Source organism: Schistocerca piceifrons, chromosome 2 (assembly GCF_021461385.2).
Source record: "Schistocerca piceifrons isolate TAMUIC-IGC-003096 chromosome 2, iqSchPice1.1, whole genome shotgun sequence".
Taxonomy (NCBI): Eukaryota; Metazoa; Arthropoda; class Insecta; order Orthoptera; family Acrididae; genus Schistocerca; species Schistocerca piceifrons.
This window is the reverse complement of record NC_060139.1, coordinates 718,094,791-718,114,927: the sequence shown is the minus strand read 5'-3', so window position 1 is coordinate 718,114,927 and position 20,137 is coordinate 718,094,791. Positions and strand designations below refer to the sequence as shown.

The window sequence follows — 20,137 nt, the reverse complement described above, 5'->3', positions numbered from 1 at the left end:
AGGTGGATATGAATGTGCCAGATGGAATGAGACTGATCATGTTCATGTCCAGAACAGTAATCTGCTGTAATATAGCCTGCCGGAGTGGCCGTGCGGTTCTAGGCGCTACAGTCTGGAACCGAGCGACCGCTACGGTCGCAGGTTCGAATCCTGCCTCGGGCATGGATGTGTGTGTCCTTAGGTTAGTTAGGTTTAATTAGTTCTAAGTTCTAGGCGACTGATGGCCTCAGAAGTTAAGTCGCATAGTGCTCAGAGCCATTTGAACCATTTGCTGTAATATATTGCTTATTTTGAAGTACAGAAACTTCCGCAGCAACTAAGTGACCTGTTGTGGAGAGTTAAATTTTAACTCTATGGGTCTCTTCAGATGTTTGGAGAGCTGAGGTTGAGGCGACGTATTGGATACCCCTCATCCTGTGGAAAGTATTCCGGACAGTGAAGCCAATGAAGTCGACATCGTCGAGTACGTATTGACAGCATATTGTACTTCAGACATGGTCTACAGTGCGATACAGGTGACAGCTCCAGCTGGTTAGCTTTTTTACGTAATAGCTTTCATCAACCGCAAATATGCGCACTTAATAAATTGAAAATAATTCCCCTGCATAAACACATGCTATTTTGCTATTTAGGGAGTAAAATAACTGATGGTCGAAGTAGAGAGGATATAAAATGTAGACTGGCAATGGCAAGGAAATCGTTTCTGAAGAAGAGAAATTTGTTAACATCGAGTATAGATTTAAGTGTCAGGAAGTCGTTTCTGAAAGTATTTGTATGGAGTGTAGCCATGTATGGAAGTGAAACATGGACGATAACCAGTTTGGACAAGAAGAGAATAGAAGCTTTCGAAATGTGGTGCTACAGAAGAATGCTGAAGATAAGGTGGGTAGATCACGTAACTAATGAGGAGGTATTGAATAGGATTGGGGAGAAGAGAAGTTTGTGGCACAACTTGACTAGAAGAAGGGATCGGTTGATAGGACATGTTTTGAGGCATCAAGGGATCACAAATTTAGCATTGGAGGGCAGCGTGGAGGGTAAAAATCGTAGAGGGAGACCAAGAGATGAATACACTAAGCAGATTCAGAAGGATGTAGGTTGCGGTAGGTACTGGGAGATGAAGAAGCTTGCGCAGGATAGAGTAGCATGGAGAGCTGCATCAAACCAGTCTCAGGACTGAAGACAACAACAACAACAACAACAACAACAAACACATGCTCAGTGAAGTTTTGTCTATTCACATAAGAGAAATGGGCAAGGAATGCGGGAGGTATAGTCTGTCTGTAAACTGAAAATGGAGCAGCGCTTACCGTGGGGAAGTTACCTTTACCGGAAGAACACTACAGATGCCGCACAGGATAACTAAGAGTAAATTTCTTCTCTAGCAGTGTAGAACAGTGAGCAGACATTTACGTAAATTCCGCCCATATGCATTCCTTGCGTTAGTGTTATTACTAATTCATACCTGAATTCCATATAGTACAGGGTGTTTATAAATGAATATCGAGGTTTTAACGCTTTATAATATTTATTACATTAAACTTATAGTTATAAATGATATGTCAAATGAAAGAGCAACTCACAGTTTTACCGAGAATCTTATAAATGTTCAATGTGAGCATCATTTGTCACACGGCACTCACAGTCTATAGCCTTTCTTTTTTGTGAACCTAGTGTAACTGGCCATTCTTACCTTGATACACTAGAGCAATGGCTCTTCCCTCAGTTGGAAGAAGATGAGCCAGAGAACTTAATTTTCCAGCAAGATGGTGCGCCACCTCACTGGCGTAGCAAAGTACGCGATTGGTTGAACTTCACTGTACCCAAGCGCTGGATAGGCCGCAAGGGGCCGAATGACAGGGCTTCTTTTGCATGGCCTCCACGTTCACCCGACCTGACACCATGCGATTTTTTTCCTTTGGGGCTTCATCAAGGATCCTGTGTACGTGCCTACGCTACCAGCAGACCTCCCTGAATTAAGCAACCGGACTGAAGCAGCTGTTGCTACAATCACTGAAGACACACTTATCAACGTTTGGGAAGAAGTCTGCTATAGACTTGATGTGTGCCGTGTGACAAATGGTGCTCACATTGAACATTTATAGGGTTCTTGGTAAAACTGTTCGAGTTGCTCTTTCATTTGGCATAACATTTATAGCTGTAAGTGTAATATAAATAGTATAAAGCGTTAAAACCCTGATTTATAAACACCCTGTATTAACGATTTTTGTGGAAAATAAACATCCCCTGGACATGGGTGTGATTTGCAATTTTCCAAACTCGTTCAACGCGGAAACTTTGTCTTCGATAAAAAAATGAATATCGACCTGTTTATAGAAAATTCAGTGTAGTATGGGGGGAAACTTTTTCGCTAGGACCCGCGGATTGTTATTCGAGAAAACGAGAAGTTACGGTTAAACGCCGGTCCCTACACCTCCACCCTCCCTTTGCCCCTCCAATGCTGACACCACGCCGGTCAGGACTTTTAGTTTCATTCAGGACAGACTCTCCTAGTACTGTGCAAAAATTTGCGGGTACAGGATTTTTCCCCAAATCGACTGGTCCTCGTTGGCTGGGCTATTGGCCTTGGGTAGATTGTGTGATCAGAATCGTGTGAAGATCAGGAATCATTTATTAAATGGAAATGTGGACAGGTGTTGTCACGAATAGCGAATGATATCCGACATAGGCGTTACTTTACGATACTTTTGCCCTTAGTTCTACTTACGTGTTACTGCTTAGGTGGATCAGTGTTAGAGGCGCAAAATTTTGATTACACAGCAGACTCTCACCTGCGTTATCTCTAGCCACGGGTGTCGTCGGTTGCGAGATTTCATTGTACGTACACGTTCTCACAATGACAGCAGCCTCCCCCCCCCCCCCCCCCCCCCCCGTCTTCAGCTTTTGAATCGAATTCGTCGCTTGGCAGATGTTTCTGCTCACAAAACGGTTGTAGCATGTGTTACTCGTCATGCATGCAGTATATTTGCACAATACGTCCTCGCTTTGGTGCTTTTTTGTCAGCATTCTTTTGGAGTGACTGGCTAATGGAACACTGCTATAGAAAGTATTGTATTTCACTAATTATCTTAGGCAATAAAGTGTATATCCGTGAATCCCGTGGTGGCATAGCCTTTCTACGTTTCGTCCCTCTTTGCTGTCCTTGAGAACCCACAGGAACCAATTTTTCAAGCTTGTGTAGTAATAAGCTACACGAATGGTGGGAAATAACTTGGTTGAAGCATCTACGTACCTCGCATAGCCAGGATTTCGTTGGAGAACAATTAACGCGAAAAGCTAGCAGTAATCATTCAAATGTTGCGGTATGCGAATTTGTTGCTTTCTTGCTTAAGGTACGCTGGGCACTTTTATACAGAAACACAATAGGTTCACAAAGATCTAAATTGAAACCAGTCCAGTAATCTACAGTAACTAAAAGGAAGAAATAAAAGAAATGGTAGTCATACTACTGCTTGTCAGCTGACGTGATACTGATACAGAACGAGTCAGTGTATGTGGTCTTTTAACTTCTTTTACAAAAATTTACACCGAAATATCAATTTCTTGTCCAACTGCGGTGGTCCACCATCTCTAATGACCTGGATATTGATGGAACATTAAGCTTATGCTTATCATCCAGCAAATGAAATTCTCTATTTTCCAAAGTCACGAATAAAATACTTATGTAAGATTCAGTAAGCACTGATTCCACCATACTGAATGTGTGCGCCTTATTATGGGGACAAATTTGAAATTAATGTACGAAACAGCGTAGATTACTGCACAGCAAATGCTCCCAGCTCTTTTTAAAAATTGTTGTAGCTTAGGTCGAGGGTAAACTTCATCCTCGACACTGAAGTACGTACGTGTACACACACACACACACACACACACACACACACACACACACACACACACACACACACACACACCACTATTACTAAATTATAATACGGTGGACAAATTGCGTGTTTTCGTTTGCCGCCACGCCGTTAACACTATCATTATTCATCCACAGTTTACGACGTACTTTTGCGAAAGGATGAACATTTAGCTATATCAATATGCTCACCAGCATGAATATAGGGTTGCGGATGTTACAGTTAGCATAAAATTCCGGGCGCTAAAGACTACACTGTTGAGCACCCATAGCACCATATCCATCCATCCATCCAGCATAAAATTCAAAGCTTGCAAAGATACTGGATTTGACAGAGCTGATTGCACAGTGTGTGGGGCTTTACTTGACAGGAACAGCCTGTTCGTTTCGGCCGTCACCTGCAAACGCCGTCCTTGCTGTCTGTCGGATGCGTGCCTGCTGAGAACTGTTATTTGTTGACAGGCTGGTTAGCACGAACGCTGTTTACAACCGTTGCTCCTGTTAACGGGCGAAAGCTCCCGATCACGTGCCTTTAACACTGTTGGCACTGTGTGCCGTGTTTGTTTTTAATTTTTTATGTCCGTATGTATCACGGTGTGTAAACATTTACTGTTAGTTATGTGTAATGAGTATTGCAACCAGCTTTTACTAGGATGACCTAGAAAGTTTCCTTCGTCGGTGTAAACATAGTAGATAATCTAGAGTTTCAGTTGCTCGATACTGAACTCCTCTCGGCTGTACTAACTTCACGGATGAGAGGACAATGTCGAAATATGTCGTTAACATCCTGGCAGGCTACGGCCGAAGATGTTGCATCGTCTTCAGTATGTGTGTGTGTTTCTAACAGAATGTTAATGTATGGGTATACAAAGTAGGACCACTTGACAATCGATTTGCTCGGAGTTTCTCAGCGGCGGATTATCTGTTCATCTTGAATGCCAGTAGAAAAAAACTCATCCACTTCGACTTTGAGGAAGTGTTTCCTGCGCATAATTGAGGTCGGAACACTTTAGTTTCAACCGGCCCTGTGGCCGAGCGGTTCTAGGCGCTTCAGTCCGGAACCGCGCTGCTGATACAGTAGCAGGTTCGAATCCTGCCTCGGGCATGGATGTGTGTGGTGTCCTTAGGTTAGTTAGGTTCAAGTAGTTCCCAGTCTAGGGGACTGATAACCTCAGATGTTAAGTCCCATAGTGCTTAGAGCCATTTGAACCATTTTTGAACTTAAGTTTCTTTGTCGTAGACCATGCTTTAGATTCATGCCATCATGTTTCTACTCGGAACAGAAAAGAAACTCATTGACGTATGTTCAAATGGTTCTGACCACTATGCGACTTAACTTCTGAGGTCATCAGTCGCCTAGAACTTAGAACTAATTAAACCTGGCTAACCTAAGGACATCACACACATTCATGCCCGAGGCAGGATTCGAACCTGCGACCGTAGCGGTCGCTCGGTTCCAGACTGTAGCGCCTAGAACCGCACGGCCATTCCGGCCGGCCTGACGTATATTACTAGTAGTAGTGCGTAGTCGTATAGTACGTAATACAAAGTAGGAAGTGCGCCTTCACAACTTTAATTCTACCAATTCGTCTGTCCCATACCAAGCTACAAAGAATCTCTTGCAAGTCGTGCTTGAATAGCCCTCATTGCAGATAGGGTATCACGAAGAATGGCTCAGCCACAGCCTAAACGTTATTTCCAAAATACACTCCTGGAAATTGAAATAAGAACACCGTGAATTCATTGTCCCAGGAAGGGGAAACTTTATTGACACATTCCTGGGGTCAGATACATCACATGATCACACTGACAGAACCACAGGCACATAGACACAGGCAACAGAGCATGCACAATGTCGGCACTAGTACAGTGTATATCCACCTTTCGCAGCAATACAGGCTGCTATTCTCCCATGGAGACGATCGTAGAGATGCTGGATGTAGTCCTGTGGAACGGCTTGCCATGCCATTTCCACCTGGCGCCTCAGTTGGACCAGCGTTCGTGCTGGACGTGCAGACCGCGTGAGACGACGCTTCATCCAGTCCCAAACATGCTCAATGGGGGACAGATCCGGAGATCTTGCTGGCCAGGGTAGTTGACTTACACCTTCTAGAGCACGTTGGGTGGCACGGGATACATTCGGACGTGCATTGTCCTGTTGGAACAGCAAGTTCCCTTGCCTGTCTAGGAATGGTAGAACGATGGGTTCGATGACGGTTTGGATGTACCGTGCACTATTCAGTGTCCCCTCGACGATCACCAGTGGTGTACGGCCAGTGTAGGAGATCGCTCCCCACACCATGATGCCGGGTGTTGGCCCTGTGTGCCTCGGTCGTATGCAGTCCTGATTGTGGCGCTCACCTGCACGGCGCCAAACACGCATACGATCATCATTGGCACCAAGGCAGAAGCGACTCTCATCGCTGAAGACGACACGTCTCCATTCGTCCCTCCATTCACGCCTGTCGCGACACCACTGGAGGCGGGCTGCACGATGTTGGGGCGTGAGCGGAAGACGGCCTAACGGTGTGCGGGACCATAGCCCAGCTTCATGGAGACTGTTGCGAATGGTCCTCGCCGATACCCCAGGAGCAACAGTGTCCCTAATTTGCTGGGAAGTGGCGGTGCGGTCCCCTACGGCACTGCGTAGGATCCTACGGTCTTGGCGTGCATCCATGCGTCGCTGCGGTCCGGTCCCAGGTCGACGGGCACGTGCACCTTCCGCCGACCACTGGCGACAACATCGATGTACTGTGGAGACCTCACGCCCCACGTGTTGAGCAATTCGGCGGTACGTCCACCCGGCCTCCCGCATGCCCACTATACACCCTCGCTCAAAGTCCGTCAACTGCACATACGGTTCACGTCCACGCTGTCGCGGCATGCTACCAGTGTTAAAGACTGCGATGGAGCTCCGTATGCCACGGCAAACTGGCTGACGCTGACGGCGGCGGTGCACAAATGCTGCGCAGCTAGCGCCATTAGACGGCCAACACCGCGGTTCCTGGTGTGTCCGCTGTGCCGTGCGTGTGATCATTGCTTGTACAGCCCTCTCGCAGTGTCCGGAGCAAGTATGGTGGGTCTGACACACCGGTGTCAATGTGTTCTTTGTCATGAAAGTCTTTCAGCGGGAAGTCGTTCAACCCGCACGACTAATTGGCTCCAATGTTGGTTATGTCGTCAAAGCGTTTGACCCTTGATATGAATTTCTGCACTATGTCGTTTTGTGATAGGTGCATATTGATAATACCAAGTGTCTTCACCAGTGGTGAATTTATCCAGGAAATAATTGTTGGTGTTTAAATTCACGACAGCCGTCCATGCGTAGTTTTTGTTCGGGAGTCAAGGTGTGGGGTCCGAACCTCGCACACACTTACTTGTTTGTCAAAACATTTTGGAGAAGGGCTTGAACATTTTAATTACGTGTTTTTAGTTTTTGTAATTTATTGCTTTCCGAACGTGCCCATACAGCCACCTCAGCACTGTAAATGGTACACAACCATTTTTTTTTTTTTTTTTTTTTTTTTTTTTTTTTTTTTTTTTCTAGGGGGGGAGAGGGACAATTCAGAGTATTAACTTAAGTCGTACCCTGATAAGAAGACGCATAGGCTTAACATATTCCGACAAAAACAAATTTTAAATCTACAGTATACTGAAACGAGCAAAGAAGGCGAAATTTAACAAAACGAGCAAAGAAGGCGAAATTTAACAAAAGATATACGAAGGTGGTATGCTATAAAAACTGTACTCCTAACACGTTAAGAAATCAGAAATCGCCGTTGGTACACATTGGAGATATTTCTAAAGCAATCCATGTTAATGAGAATGTATCTAAAAATTTGATTTAGAGATGTTGCTCCGTTGCGATTTGTGGAATAACTACGTTGACACCCTACGGTCGCACGTTCACTACTTAATTTTGCTTGCTCACAAATCACTGGTCGAATGCACATCCTTTGTTTACGGTTAACAGTACAAGCTACCATCGTAGTTACTGCATTGATGTCACTTTATACGCCGTGAATGAAATAACTCTCCGAAATTTCCGGATGGATGGTATATGTGACAAACTACAGACTTTACGCCTGCTATGAGGATCAAATAAGCGGTAGAATTTTATAGAAATGACTACTGAAATACCTCTTCTGAAGTACCTCGAGACGGCGAACATTAATAGCATCAGAAATTATCGTAGTTGAATTCCAAGCTCTGTTTCCGTGCTTGCAGAAAATAATTCGTTATTGCTGTCAGATACATCGTTAAAACAAATTCCCATGTATGTTTGAACAACTTGTCAGGAAAACTGGACGTAGGTGACGTCGTTACTTACAGAAATGCTTACAAAATTGTTAACAAATCCAAAATGAACGTACCAATTTCCACTGATTAACTCAATGGCAACCCACCCAAAATTCGTTACATGCCAGACAGTGAACTTTAGTGACATGGGAACCGTAACTTTTGGCAATAACGCCAGTTCAACTCATCCACGCGATCGTATCCATAGGATATCTAGCAATAGAAAGTAGGCCTAACACTATCTGTTGTTGGTAATGCAAATGACACATGTTGATGACGAAGTAAATGTAGAGAATCCTCTAGTGATTAGGTTTCAGTTAATTTTCCTACCCTTTTTTTCAAGACGCTAGACTAAAGATGATTCGTGAACTGCTAAGTTCGTAGCAACAAATACACCAGTTTTCCAATCACGACCGTAAGTGTGGAGAAAGTATTCTAGTATGTAGCTAATATCGGAGAATTACTTCCGTATCTCGCCGGGAATGCCGACTTCGCATAGCTCTTTTCTACTTCGTCACCCACTGAGAACTTTTGAGTCTACGGGAAACCATTCGTCTCGAGAAGTGTTTTAACAAAGTTTTATCATATTACCCGATCGAAGACTTCGGCTGTATCAACACGTTTTCATATAAGGCCTGTAAAGGCAAAATAAGAGTGAATTTATGCTTTTGGTCTTAGGAGGGGTCACGCGGCTGCTTCATTATGGTGCGCTAACACATTTCCGCGTTAAGCTGCAGAGTCACATGAGCGCAGACGTTCCACAACGGATCTGATTAGTTCCTTAGACTGAGAGATCGCGGACTTTGTCTTTGTACTTCCACCAATGGTCCGTGTTAAAGACAAACCGTGTCATCTATCGTAATGTCCTGTGCCAGATACTGCATGTTATCAGTGAAATTGCCTCTTCGCAATGAATAAAGTTGCCTCCTTGCGATTCTGGCATCACGTTTGTCGTCTCAGGGATACTCACACTGTTTTTTCTGTTGTACAGCATCAAAAAGAATCATCCGGTTAAAAAAAATATAATTATTATGTTTGGGATATGTGCGTGAACGACGTACTGTTGGAAATAGCAAACTAGAGTTTTACAAGGTTCCCGCTAGGTAGCAGTAGTGTGCGCCAGAAAGCGTATTGTGATCGGACGTTTTGCGCATGCGGATCAGTAATAACTGTTCAGTGTGACTTTCGCAGTAGTTATGGTGTGGCTCCTCTCACAGCACAGAGCATTAGGCGGTGGTATGAACAATTCCGAGAAACGGGTTGTGTGTGTAATAGGCAAATCGCCGGCCATCCCTGAGTGTCTGATATAGAAGTCGAACGCATCCGCCATGGTTTCAGAAGGAGTCCGTAGAAATCTGTTCGCCAAGCAGTCTCGACAGCTCAACATGCCGTCGATGCCCATCTTGCGCGTGTTGCGTCGACGTTTGCACATGAAACCATACAAAATTCAGCTACTGCAAGCTCTTCCTGAAGGTGACAAACATCAACGTGTAGAGTTCTGTAATTTCGTTCTTAGCAACATGAAGGCTGGCAGTTTTCTTCCACGCTTAGTGTTCAGTGACGCCGGCCGGAGTGGCCGAGCGGTTCTAGGCGCTACAGTCTGGAACCGCGCGACCGCTACGGTCGCAGGTTCGAATCCTGCCTCGGGAATGGATGTGTGTGATGTCCATAGGTTAGTTAGGTTTAAGTAGTTCTATAAGTTCTAGGGGACAGATGACCTCAGAAGTTAAGTCCCATAGTGCTCAGAGCCATTTGAACTATTTTGTTCAGTGACGAGGAAAGGTGAACCCTCATAATGTGAGAAGATGGGGTCCGAAAAACCACATGTTCTCCAGCATGACTGGGACTCTTCAAATTTAATGTGTTTTTTGCTCTTTCACGGGAAAAGATGTATAGCCTATTTTTCTTTTTTGCCGAGGACACTGTTACAGGAAGCACATATCTCGGTATGCCTGAGAACTTCCTTTTCCCACATTTGGAGACTGATTCGAACGATTTCATTTACCAACAGGACGGGGCACCGCCACACTTTCATCTGGAACTGCGGGAATTTTGAAGTCAAAGGATTACTGGTCGTTGGGTCGGTGGCAATGGTCCATATGATTCAACCTTACATTACTGGCCTCAAAGCTCACTGGACCTGACTGTATATGATTGTTTCTTGTGGGGGTTTATAAAAGACTTGTGTTCCTCCGTTATCAATAACAATGAATGTAGATTGCATAATAGCAGCTGTGGAAGCTGTAACTCAAGACATGCTCGCTACTGTGTGGGAACAATTTGAATACCACATAGACACATGCCGTGCATCACAAGAGAGCATATTGAACACGCATCGATGCGAAAAAAGTTTCTTCGATTTCCGTTCATCAAGAAACAAAATTCATTGTATATGTTTATTAGTTTCGGAAATATAGACGTGCCTAATCCTATAATTCTTTCTGATACACCCTGTACTTTGCACTGTAAACGATGGTAGTGGAAGACTGCACTCTGGAAACGTATTGTTATTTCTGTATTAGTCTCGAAATGCTGTTATCAAGGGACCTTGCAGCTTCTAAGAGTCGATTTGAATTTGATGATTATTTTAAAGCTTACGTAATGTAAGAGATGAACTATGTCATCTATCAGCATGGCGCGAGCATTTGGCGGCCTGCAGGAGTAGTGTGCACTCTGTGTTCGCAGGCACATCGTGGAGAACGAGGGCCCCCGGGCGCTGTTCAAGGGCCTGGGCCCCAACCTGGTGGGCGTGATGCCGTCGCGGGCCATCTACTTCTGCTCCTACCAGCACGCCAAGAGCTTCTTCAACCAGGTGCTGGCGCCCGACAGCGCCATCGTCCACGTGTGCTCCGCCTTCTGCGCAGGTCAGTACTCGGCTGAAGTCGCCAAAAAGAGTGATAAATGTATTGCTCAGTCTGTCCAAATCCGAAACACAGCGTGAACCCGAACTCCACGACAACATTTCGAGCGATGTTCAGAGATTTTATCTGGGGAATTTTTACGTAAAGTGCCCGTGATCACTGATAGCTCCTCATGGTTTAAATATAATTATTTATTCAGTTTTTTAGCCCAATTATCTTTGTTTCTATGAAAATTCCTACGCAACAAACCCTGAAATTCCATTATATATACGATCACTGAAACGTACAACACGAAACAGAGTAATCCAAAATTACCGTAATATAGTTTCCGTCGCTGCGGCAACAGCTCAGTGTAAGCCCGAAGGCGATGAGTAAAGTAGACGTCGCTGTCGACAACAGCGGGAACATAAAATGAATGGAACAAGACACTGTCGACGTGTGCTCTGTTCTGTAGATATTTTCGGTGCACTACGGGTACAAAGATTGGTTTGGTAGGAAATCAAACGAAGTGCAAATTACCTGTAGCGAGCGACCGGAGACGACGCCTTCCTTATACCGAAACATCCAGGAAATAACTGTACAGCGTCCAAATTTGTCAATGGAGTTCGGGTTCACTGAAGAAGGGAACGTGTGCTCAAAGCGTACTACTGTGTGTTACACCTAGCGTGTAAAAGCGTATATGTTGGTAGTTGTTTTCTGCTCACACCTTCGGGTTAGATCGGTCTTTCACTCTTTTCTGTACCCAATGGTGTAGAAGCAGTGGAACTCTTCTCCCCTCCCCGCTTACCCCTGCCCCCTCACGTCAGTAACATACGTACGACATCGCTTAGAGCTGCGAGTTGTTTGACCTGTTTCTGAAGAAAAAGTACGCGACTCTTCAAATTTACAGGAACACGGTTCAAATGTCGGCGAAGAGGGAGCGAACAGTGGTTGACTGAGTGGAATGCCTTAAAAACTGAAGACAGGAAGTAGACCATTTCAATGAGACAGCTGCGAACGTTGAAGCAGACAACATGGAGCGGTATATGTTGCTGTGAGTTGGTTAATACTGACAGTCGCTATTGATGAAATAGCATTGATTTGCCAACTGTCACCATCGTACCCATGATTACAGCAAGTATAGCGAGATAAGCGCGCGAATGTTGGATCGCTAGGCAGATCTAGGATTATCGCAAAACTGTCAGTTTTGATAGAATTTACTGAAAAGATACACGCAGAAACAATGACTGAGGGGAAATTGACATATGCAAGTTATGTATGGTTCCTACTATCTAATTAATGCATAATGTTTTTCAGTATTTCTCTCCTTTTCCAATGAAAATACGCTCTCAAATATTAAGTAATTAAATTTGACACCTGGTATCGAAAGATATAAATAACCCACACAACTAAGGAAATAATTAAGGATTAAAAGTGAGTACAAATATTGTAAAATTTAAGTGACAGTTCTACAGAGTATTCTGTAAAAAAATATTGTCTACGAGAACCTATGAGGACACCTTATTTTAACAGAGTTACTGTCAACCTTCAGGATCACAATACAAACATTTGATAATTGTCAGTTGTGGTTGTTAGCAAAGCATCTTAAGATCATATGTCTCTGAACTAATACAGTTGTGGGTCTGTTCGCTGAACGTCTCAAATACAGACCTGAGCTTAGTATACCATTGGTCTTGGTCACTTAAGACCTAAAACTCTTTTAATGGAAGGAGTGATCTGATCTGAAGATGATTTTTCTAAAAAAAAATTGTAGTCGCCAAATCAATGTGTCAAGTCATTCGAAGTATTGTCTCTCGCACAGTTAATTATGTTACTTAGCATGTACACATCCAATTACACTGTCAGAGTGAGGGGAATGTAAAAGCATTAGCGCTAAGTCACGTTTCATCGTTTGCTCACTAAAAGAGACAGTTCAACTTCACATGTTACATTGTTACTTTCTCAAAAGAATTTTGGATTTTTTATACCAGGTTGCTACCCCCTGTATCTGATGGGGAAACGACCCTCTCTCTCATTAGTTGATATACGCACTGTTCTGAATGTTAATCTACACACACAGAAGTATCAGACTGCTGTATATCGCTATAATGGCGAGACTGTGTTCAGTGACGAGAATGTACGATAGGAACTGTACAATCAGCCGATTTTTGAGACCTCAAAAATGCAATTCTTTCAGTTGAAATAATTCGCAGACAAGAGAAGCATTTAACACACAGCACGGTCACTGTTCCAGTGCGCCAGTAGAAAATCGAAGTACAGAGAACTGTTAGAATCTGCATAGATTTGTGAACGAGATACGCTCTTTGGTGGGTTATAATCGAGGAACAAGAGGTTAAGTGAGTATTACGCGGCTCAAACTTGGTGCAACGGTTTCGAGTTAACGCACTAAGGCGGTTTATGTCAGCTGCTCTGAAAATTAAATCGAAAAGTTGGGAAAGTCTCGTAGTAAGTGTGGTTAAGTGGGCGAATGTTTGCAGTTCAGTCTCTAGCGCATCGCCTACTGACATGCTGAGACTGCTGCTGGCGCATGGATGTCTTTGGGAAATCTCGTTCGGCACGCTGAAATACAGTTGAGCGACACGGAAGACACGTGAAACGACCGTTCTCATTCATGGTCGTAGGTGACTGAACTGTTCATTCATGACTGAAACGTTTATTCATCAGGCTGTTGTCTCACATTAGCATCGGTGACGCTGTACCTCGCTATTTGAATAATCTAGGCAGTACACCTTACCGAATTTCCTCTCGTGCAGAGCGCATTGCACCGCGTTTTCACGGGACGTCGTCTGTGTTAGTCATGTGAAACGACGAATTTGCGATTCCAGCAAAGCCGAGTGAAACGTTGTGTTGAAATTTCGCTTTGTGAAAAAACGAAAATAAAGGGACACATATTTTTATCTGAGATATCAACACTCAATAGATTCCGAGAAAATGAGTCAAAGTTCTGGCGCTACTACATTAATTCGCGCTGGCAGCGTGGAGGGTAAAAATCGTAGAGGGAGACCAAGAGATGAATACACTAAGCAGATTCAGAAGGATGTAGGTTGCAGTAGGTACTGGGAGATGAAGGAGCTTGCACAGGATAGAGTAGCATGGAGAGCTGCATCAAACCAGTCTCAGGACTGAAGAAGACGACGACGACGGCCTTCCACCTAGCGGAAGCCCCGTGGCTAAGACCACAGTACAGAGTTCTCGCGCTGCATGTTCAACACTAATACAGGGTGTCGCACTAAAACCTCCCTGATTTCAAGGACCCAGGAGAGAAAAACCACAGTAGATACCACAGTGAAAAATGCACCGCATTGGAGAGCATCCCAAAGAATTTATATTCCTGTGTCAGAAGTGCCAAGTATCGTCGCCAGAGTGCAGCATGGTCGCATGAAGTGAAAATGGCGGCTCCACAGTAGCGCGCGCAAGCAGTAGTGTGGTTTGCAGAAAGAAAATCGGCGATTAATGTGCAAAGAAATTGTCTTGTGTATGTATGTGATACGCCTGATGTGAAACTAATTAAGAAATGGTATAGGAAGTTTTTGGAAACAGGAAGTGTTCTGAAACATTATGGCGGTGCACATCACGTACATTCAGAGGAGACAGTGGAGGACATCAGACAAACGTTTCTAAGAGGCCCACGTAAGTCAATTCGTTAAGCACTTGCAACTTGACGTACCTCAATCAACATTGCATCGTGTAGCTTACCAGCGTCCTCGTATGTGTGCTTACAAAGTGCTAATTCTGCAACATCTGACGCCGAAAGACAAACCACTGGACACTAATTTACTGCGGATATGCTGTAGCGTATTATGTATGCCACCTTTCTAGAAAGATGTTTATTCTCAGATGAGGCAACTTTTCATCTATCAGGAAGGGTTAATAGGCATAATGTTCGGATGTGGTGTTCGCAAAATCCGCACTTTGTCATTGAATATGTTCGTGATAGCCATGAACTAAACGTCTGGTGCGGGCGAATGCACGACAGTCTTGTTGGGTCGTTCTTCTTTGCCGTACAGTGAAGGAGTCAGTGTATCTGGATATGTCGGAGCAGTTTGTGTACCCTCAGATACAAGACTTGCAACAATAACAGAGATGTTACAAAGAACTTGGCAAGAAATTGAATATAGAATCGATATTCTTTGTGCTACAAATGGTTCACATGTAAAGGAGTATTGATGATAAATAAATAAATTCTTTGAGATACTCTACAATGTGGTGCATTTTCATTGTGTTGTATTGTTTTAATTTTCCTAGGTCTTTGATATCAGGGAGGTTTGAGTTGGACACCCTGTATTACATAGCATTTTTCTTTCGTTGTCGAGGAAGTATGTGACTGACATCGAGACATACAGTGTGCGCAAAATAACCACTTCAAATATTATTAAAATATATTTTACGTTGATAAATCCTTTATAGTCCTACATAGTTAACAGTAATTGGAGATGAAAAGTATAGATTCCAATATTTCGAGTTTTACTTTCACACTTGAAGACAACCAGTGTATTCCCCAGGGTGATATCTAACAAAACGCGCGCACGTCAGTCAGATTGTCTAGAGAAAATATCATAAGGAACAGCGACCTCGTTAACGTTGCTAAATACCTAGCGATCTAGCAATAATTTCTCGGCAAACCAAACATATCAAAGAACTTCTTCGGGTGCTTGAGCAAGCGATTGATTGATTACGGATACATACATGTATTTTATTAACTGCGACACTTCTATTTGTGATTTCTCTTTGCTGTGCGATGAAAATACAGCAATTTTGTAATGGGGAAATGTAATTATTCACCAGTGAGTAAAATTATACGCGCGTAGGGTCGACAGAACGGCTTACATTTCGTCGACAACCAGGACATTGTATAAACTTTCATGTTGTTGTTGTTGTTGTTGTTGTTGTTGTTGTGGTTGTTGTGGTCTTCAGTCCTGAGACTGGTTTGATGCAGCTCTCCATGCTACTCTATCCTGTGCAAGCTCCTTCATCTCCCAGTACCTACTGCAACCTACATCCTTCTGAATCTGCTTAGTGTATCCATCTCTTGGTCTCCCTCTACGATTTTTACCGTCCACGCTGCCCTCCAATGCTAAATTTCTGATCCCTTGATGCCTCACAACATGTCCTACCAACCGGTCCCTCCTTCTTGTCAAGTTGTGCCACAAACTTCTCCCCAATCCTATTCAATACCTCCTCATTAGTTACGTGATCTACCCACCTAATCTTCAACATTCTTCTGTGGCACCACATTTCGAAAGCTTCTATTCTCTTCTTGTCCAAACTATTTATCGTCCATGTTTCACTTCCATACATGGCTACACTCCATACAAATACTTTCAGAAACGACTTCCTGACCCTTAAATCTATACTCGATGTTAACAAATTTCTCTTCTTCAGAAACGATTTCCTTGCCGTTGCCAGTCTACATTTTATATCCTCTCTACTTCGACCATCATCAGCTATTTTACTCCCTAAATAGCAAAACTCCTTTACCACTTTAAGTGTCTCATTTCCTAATCTAATTCCCTCAGCATCACCCGACTTCATTCGACTACATTCCATTATCCTCGTTTTGCTTTTGTTGATGTTCATCTTATATTCTCCTTTCAAGACACTGTCTATTCCGTTCAACTGCTCTTCCAAGTCCTTTTCTGTCTCTGACAGTATTACCATGTCATCGGCGAACCTCAAAAGTTTTTATTTCTTCTCCATGGATTTTAATACCTACTCCAAATTTTTCTTTTGTTTCCTTTACTGCTTGCTCAATATACAGATTCAATAACATCAGCGATAGGCTACAATCCTGTCTCACTCCTTTCCCAACCACTGCTTCCCTTTCATGCCCCTCGACTCATAACTTATCTGGTTTCTGTACAAATTGTAAATAGCCTTTCGCTCCCTGTATTTTACCCCTGCCACCTTCAGAATTTGAAAGAGTATTCCAGTCAACATTGTCAAAAGCTTTCTCTAAGTCTACAAATGCTAGAAACGTAGGTTTGCCTTTCCTTAATCTAGCTTCTAAGATAAGTCGTAGGGTCAGTATTGCCTCACGTGTTCCAACATTTCTGCGGAATCCAAACTGATATTCCCCGAGGTCGGCTTCTACTAGTTTTTCCATTCGTCTGTAAAGAATTCGTGTTAGTATTTTGCAGCTGTGACTTATTAAACTGATAGTTCGGTAATTTTCACATCTGTCAACACCTGCTTTCTTTGGGATTGGAATTATTATATTCTTCTTGAAGTCTGAGGGTATTTCGCCTGTTTCATACATCTTGCTCACCAGATGCTAGAGTTTTGTCAGGACTGGCTCTCCCACGGCCGTCAGTAGTTCCAATGGAATATTGTCTACTCCGGGGGCCTTGTTTCGACTCAGGTCTTTCAGTGCTCTGTCAAACTCTTCACGCAGTATCGTATCTCCCATTTCATCTTCATCTACATCCTCTTCCATTTCCATAATATTGTCGTCAAGTACATCGCCCTTGCATAGACCCTCTATATACTCCTTCCACCTTTCTGCTTTCCCTTCTTTGCTTAGAACTGGGTTTCCATCTGTGCTCTAGATATTCATACAAGTGGTTCTCTTTTCTCCAAACGTCTCTTTAATTTTCCTGTAGGCAGTATCTATCTTACCCCTAGTGAGATAAGCCTCTACATCCTTACATTTGTCCTCTAGTCATCCCTGCTTAGCCATTTTGCACGTCCTGTCGATCTCATTTTTGAGACGTTTGTATTCCTTTTTGCCTGCTTCATTTACTGCATTTTTATATTTTCTCCTTTCATCAATTAAATTCAACATATCTTCTGTTACCCAAGGATTTCTACTAGCCCTCGTCTTTTTACCTACTTGATCCTCTGCTGCCTTCACTACTTCATCCCTCAAAGCTACCCATTCTTCTCGTACTGTATTTCTTTCCCCTATTCCTGTCAATTGTTCCCTTATGCTCTCCCTGAAACTCTGTACAACCTCTGGTTCTTTCAGTTTATCCAGGTCCCATCTCCTTAAATTGACACCTTTTTGCAGTTTCTTCCATTTTAATCTACAGTTCATAACCAATAGATTGTGGTCAGAGTCCACATCTGCCCCTGGAAATGTCTTACAATTTGAAACCTGGTTCCTAAATCTCTGTCTTACCATTATATAATCTATCTGATAACTTTTAGTATCTCCAGGATCCTTCCATGTATGTAACCTTCTTTCATGATTCTTAAACCAAGTGTGCAAAATTCTACCAATCCATATTCACCTACTATGTTTCCTTCTTTCCCTTTTCCTACGCTCGAATTCCAGTCACCCATGACTATTAAATTTACGTCTCCCTTCACTACTTGAATAATTTCTTTCATCTCATCATACATTTCTTCAATTTCTTCGTCACCTGCAGAGCTAGTTGGCATATAAACTTGTACTACTGTAGTAGGAATGGGCTTCGTGTCTATCTTGGCCACAATAATACGTTCACTATGCTGTTTGTAGTAGCTTACCCGCACTCCAATTTGTTTATTCATTATTAAACCTACTCCTGCATTACCGCTATTTTTGTATTTATAACCCTGTATTCACCTGACCAAAAGTCTTGTTCCTCCTGCCACCGAACTTCACTAATTCCCACTATATCTAACTTTAACCTATCCATTTCCCTTTTTAAATTTTCTAACCTACCTGCCCGATTAAGGGATCCGATATTCCACGCTCCGATCCGTAGAACGCCAGTTTTCTTTCTCCCGATAACGATGTCCTTCTGAGTAGTCCCCGCCCGGAGATCCGAATGGGGGACTATTTTACCTCCGGAATATTTTACCCAAGAGGACGCCATCATCATTTAATCATACAGTAAAGCTGCATGCCCTCGGGAAAAATTACGGCTGTAGTTTCCCCTTGCTTTCAGCCGTTCGCAGTACCAGCACAGCAAGGCCGTTTTGGTTAATGTTACAAGGCCAGATCAGTCAATCATCCAGACTGTTGCCCCTGCAACTACTGAAAAGGCTGCTGCCCCTCTTCAGGAACCACGCGTTTGTCTGGCCTCTCAACAGATACCCCTCTGTTGTGGTTGCACCTGCGGTACGGCTATCTGTATCGTTGAGGCATGCAAGCCTCCCCACCAACGGCAAGGTCCATGGTTCATGTATTCCACGAATCAATGATAATATCCAGAAACGGGTCCATCTTAACGCAAGGTCACAGAACTTTTTGTGCAAAATCTGATGATAAATCTCTTCTGTGAGATTTCCAGATTTTGTGGCTGTTGCGCATGCTGCCGTTTCATTAATTGGTTCACGTCTTACAGGACTCGAACATCAGATTCACTGACTTCTTGGAGACAACAAAAAGTCTTGGTAACGTATTTCTGGCAATTATTAATTCGTACTGAGTTGTGTAGGAGTGTTGCAAGCTCACGAGTACAAAACAGAGGATCCGGGTGAAAAGCGGAGGCTCGACTCGAGATAAATACGGATTCGTGGCAGTTGGTTCATTTTATAGTGGCAAGAAACACGAACATGCGATCACTACACGATCTTTACGGCAGTGGGCAATGTCCGCTGCGGCCTCATTGCTGTCGGGAAGTTTTGAATTCAAAGCCACACACTCCCAGTGCGATTCTTTCTACGGGAAACTCAGCAGTGTAATGTCACCAAATACAAACGTACGTTTGACGAGTTATTGGAAACTGTATTTCAGCTTCGAACCTCTACTGTAATACCTGAATTCCATTCTCATTTCGTTATAAATATGGTCCAAACTAACCGTATTACGTCTCTAGTAAGAAAATTTTATAGTTTTTAATGTAAGTTACAGAAATAGCTGTCGGCCAGTTGATATGAAGTAATCTATTATCAGTTCTTGGAAAAACTTTTACGATCTTCGGTGAAAATGAAGTCGTTTCCTTACACTGACTAATAAAGAAGGCAAAGCTGTGTCCTCCCCCTCCCCCCCCCCCCCATTCTTATAGTATGGCCTGATTGTCGATAAAATCGAAATATCGACGTGTTCATTAAAAGTAATGCCGTAAAAGCGTATGCTATTCTGTCAAGCCTACGACGTACACTTCTACTGAAAGGTGAAGGATTACATTCGTCCATTACGGAAACACCATTGGTCATCGTACAGCAAACT

General features: G+C 43.3%; 1 protein-coding gene across 1 annotated transcript in view; it reads left to right on the top strand.

Moving 5' to 3' along the window:
- The window catches only part of LOC124777376 (mitochondrial carrier protein Rim2), a 174,061-nt gene that overhangs the window by 59,683 nt on the left and 94,241 nt on the right, over positions 1-20,137 (top strand). Inside the window, exon 3 of the mRNA XM_047252764.1 lies at positions 10,865-11,043. Coding sequence (XP_047108720.1) covers positions 10,865-11,043 — 179 coding nt within the window. The remainder of the gene's footprint in view (positions 1-10,864; positions 11,044-20,137) is intronic.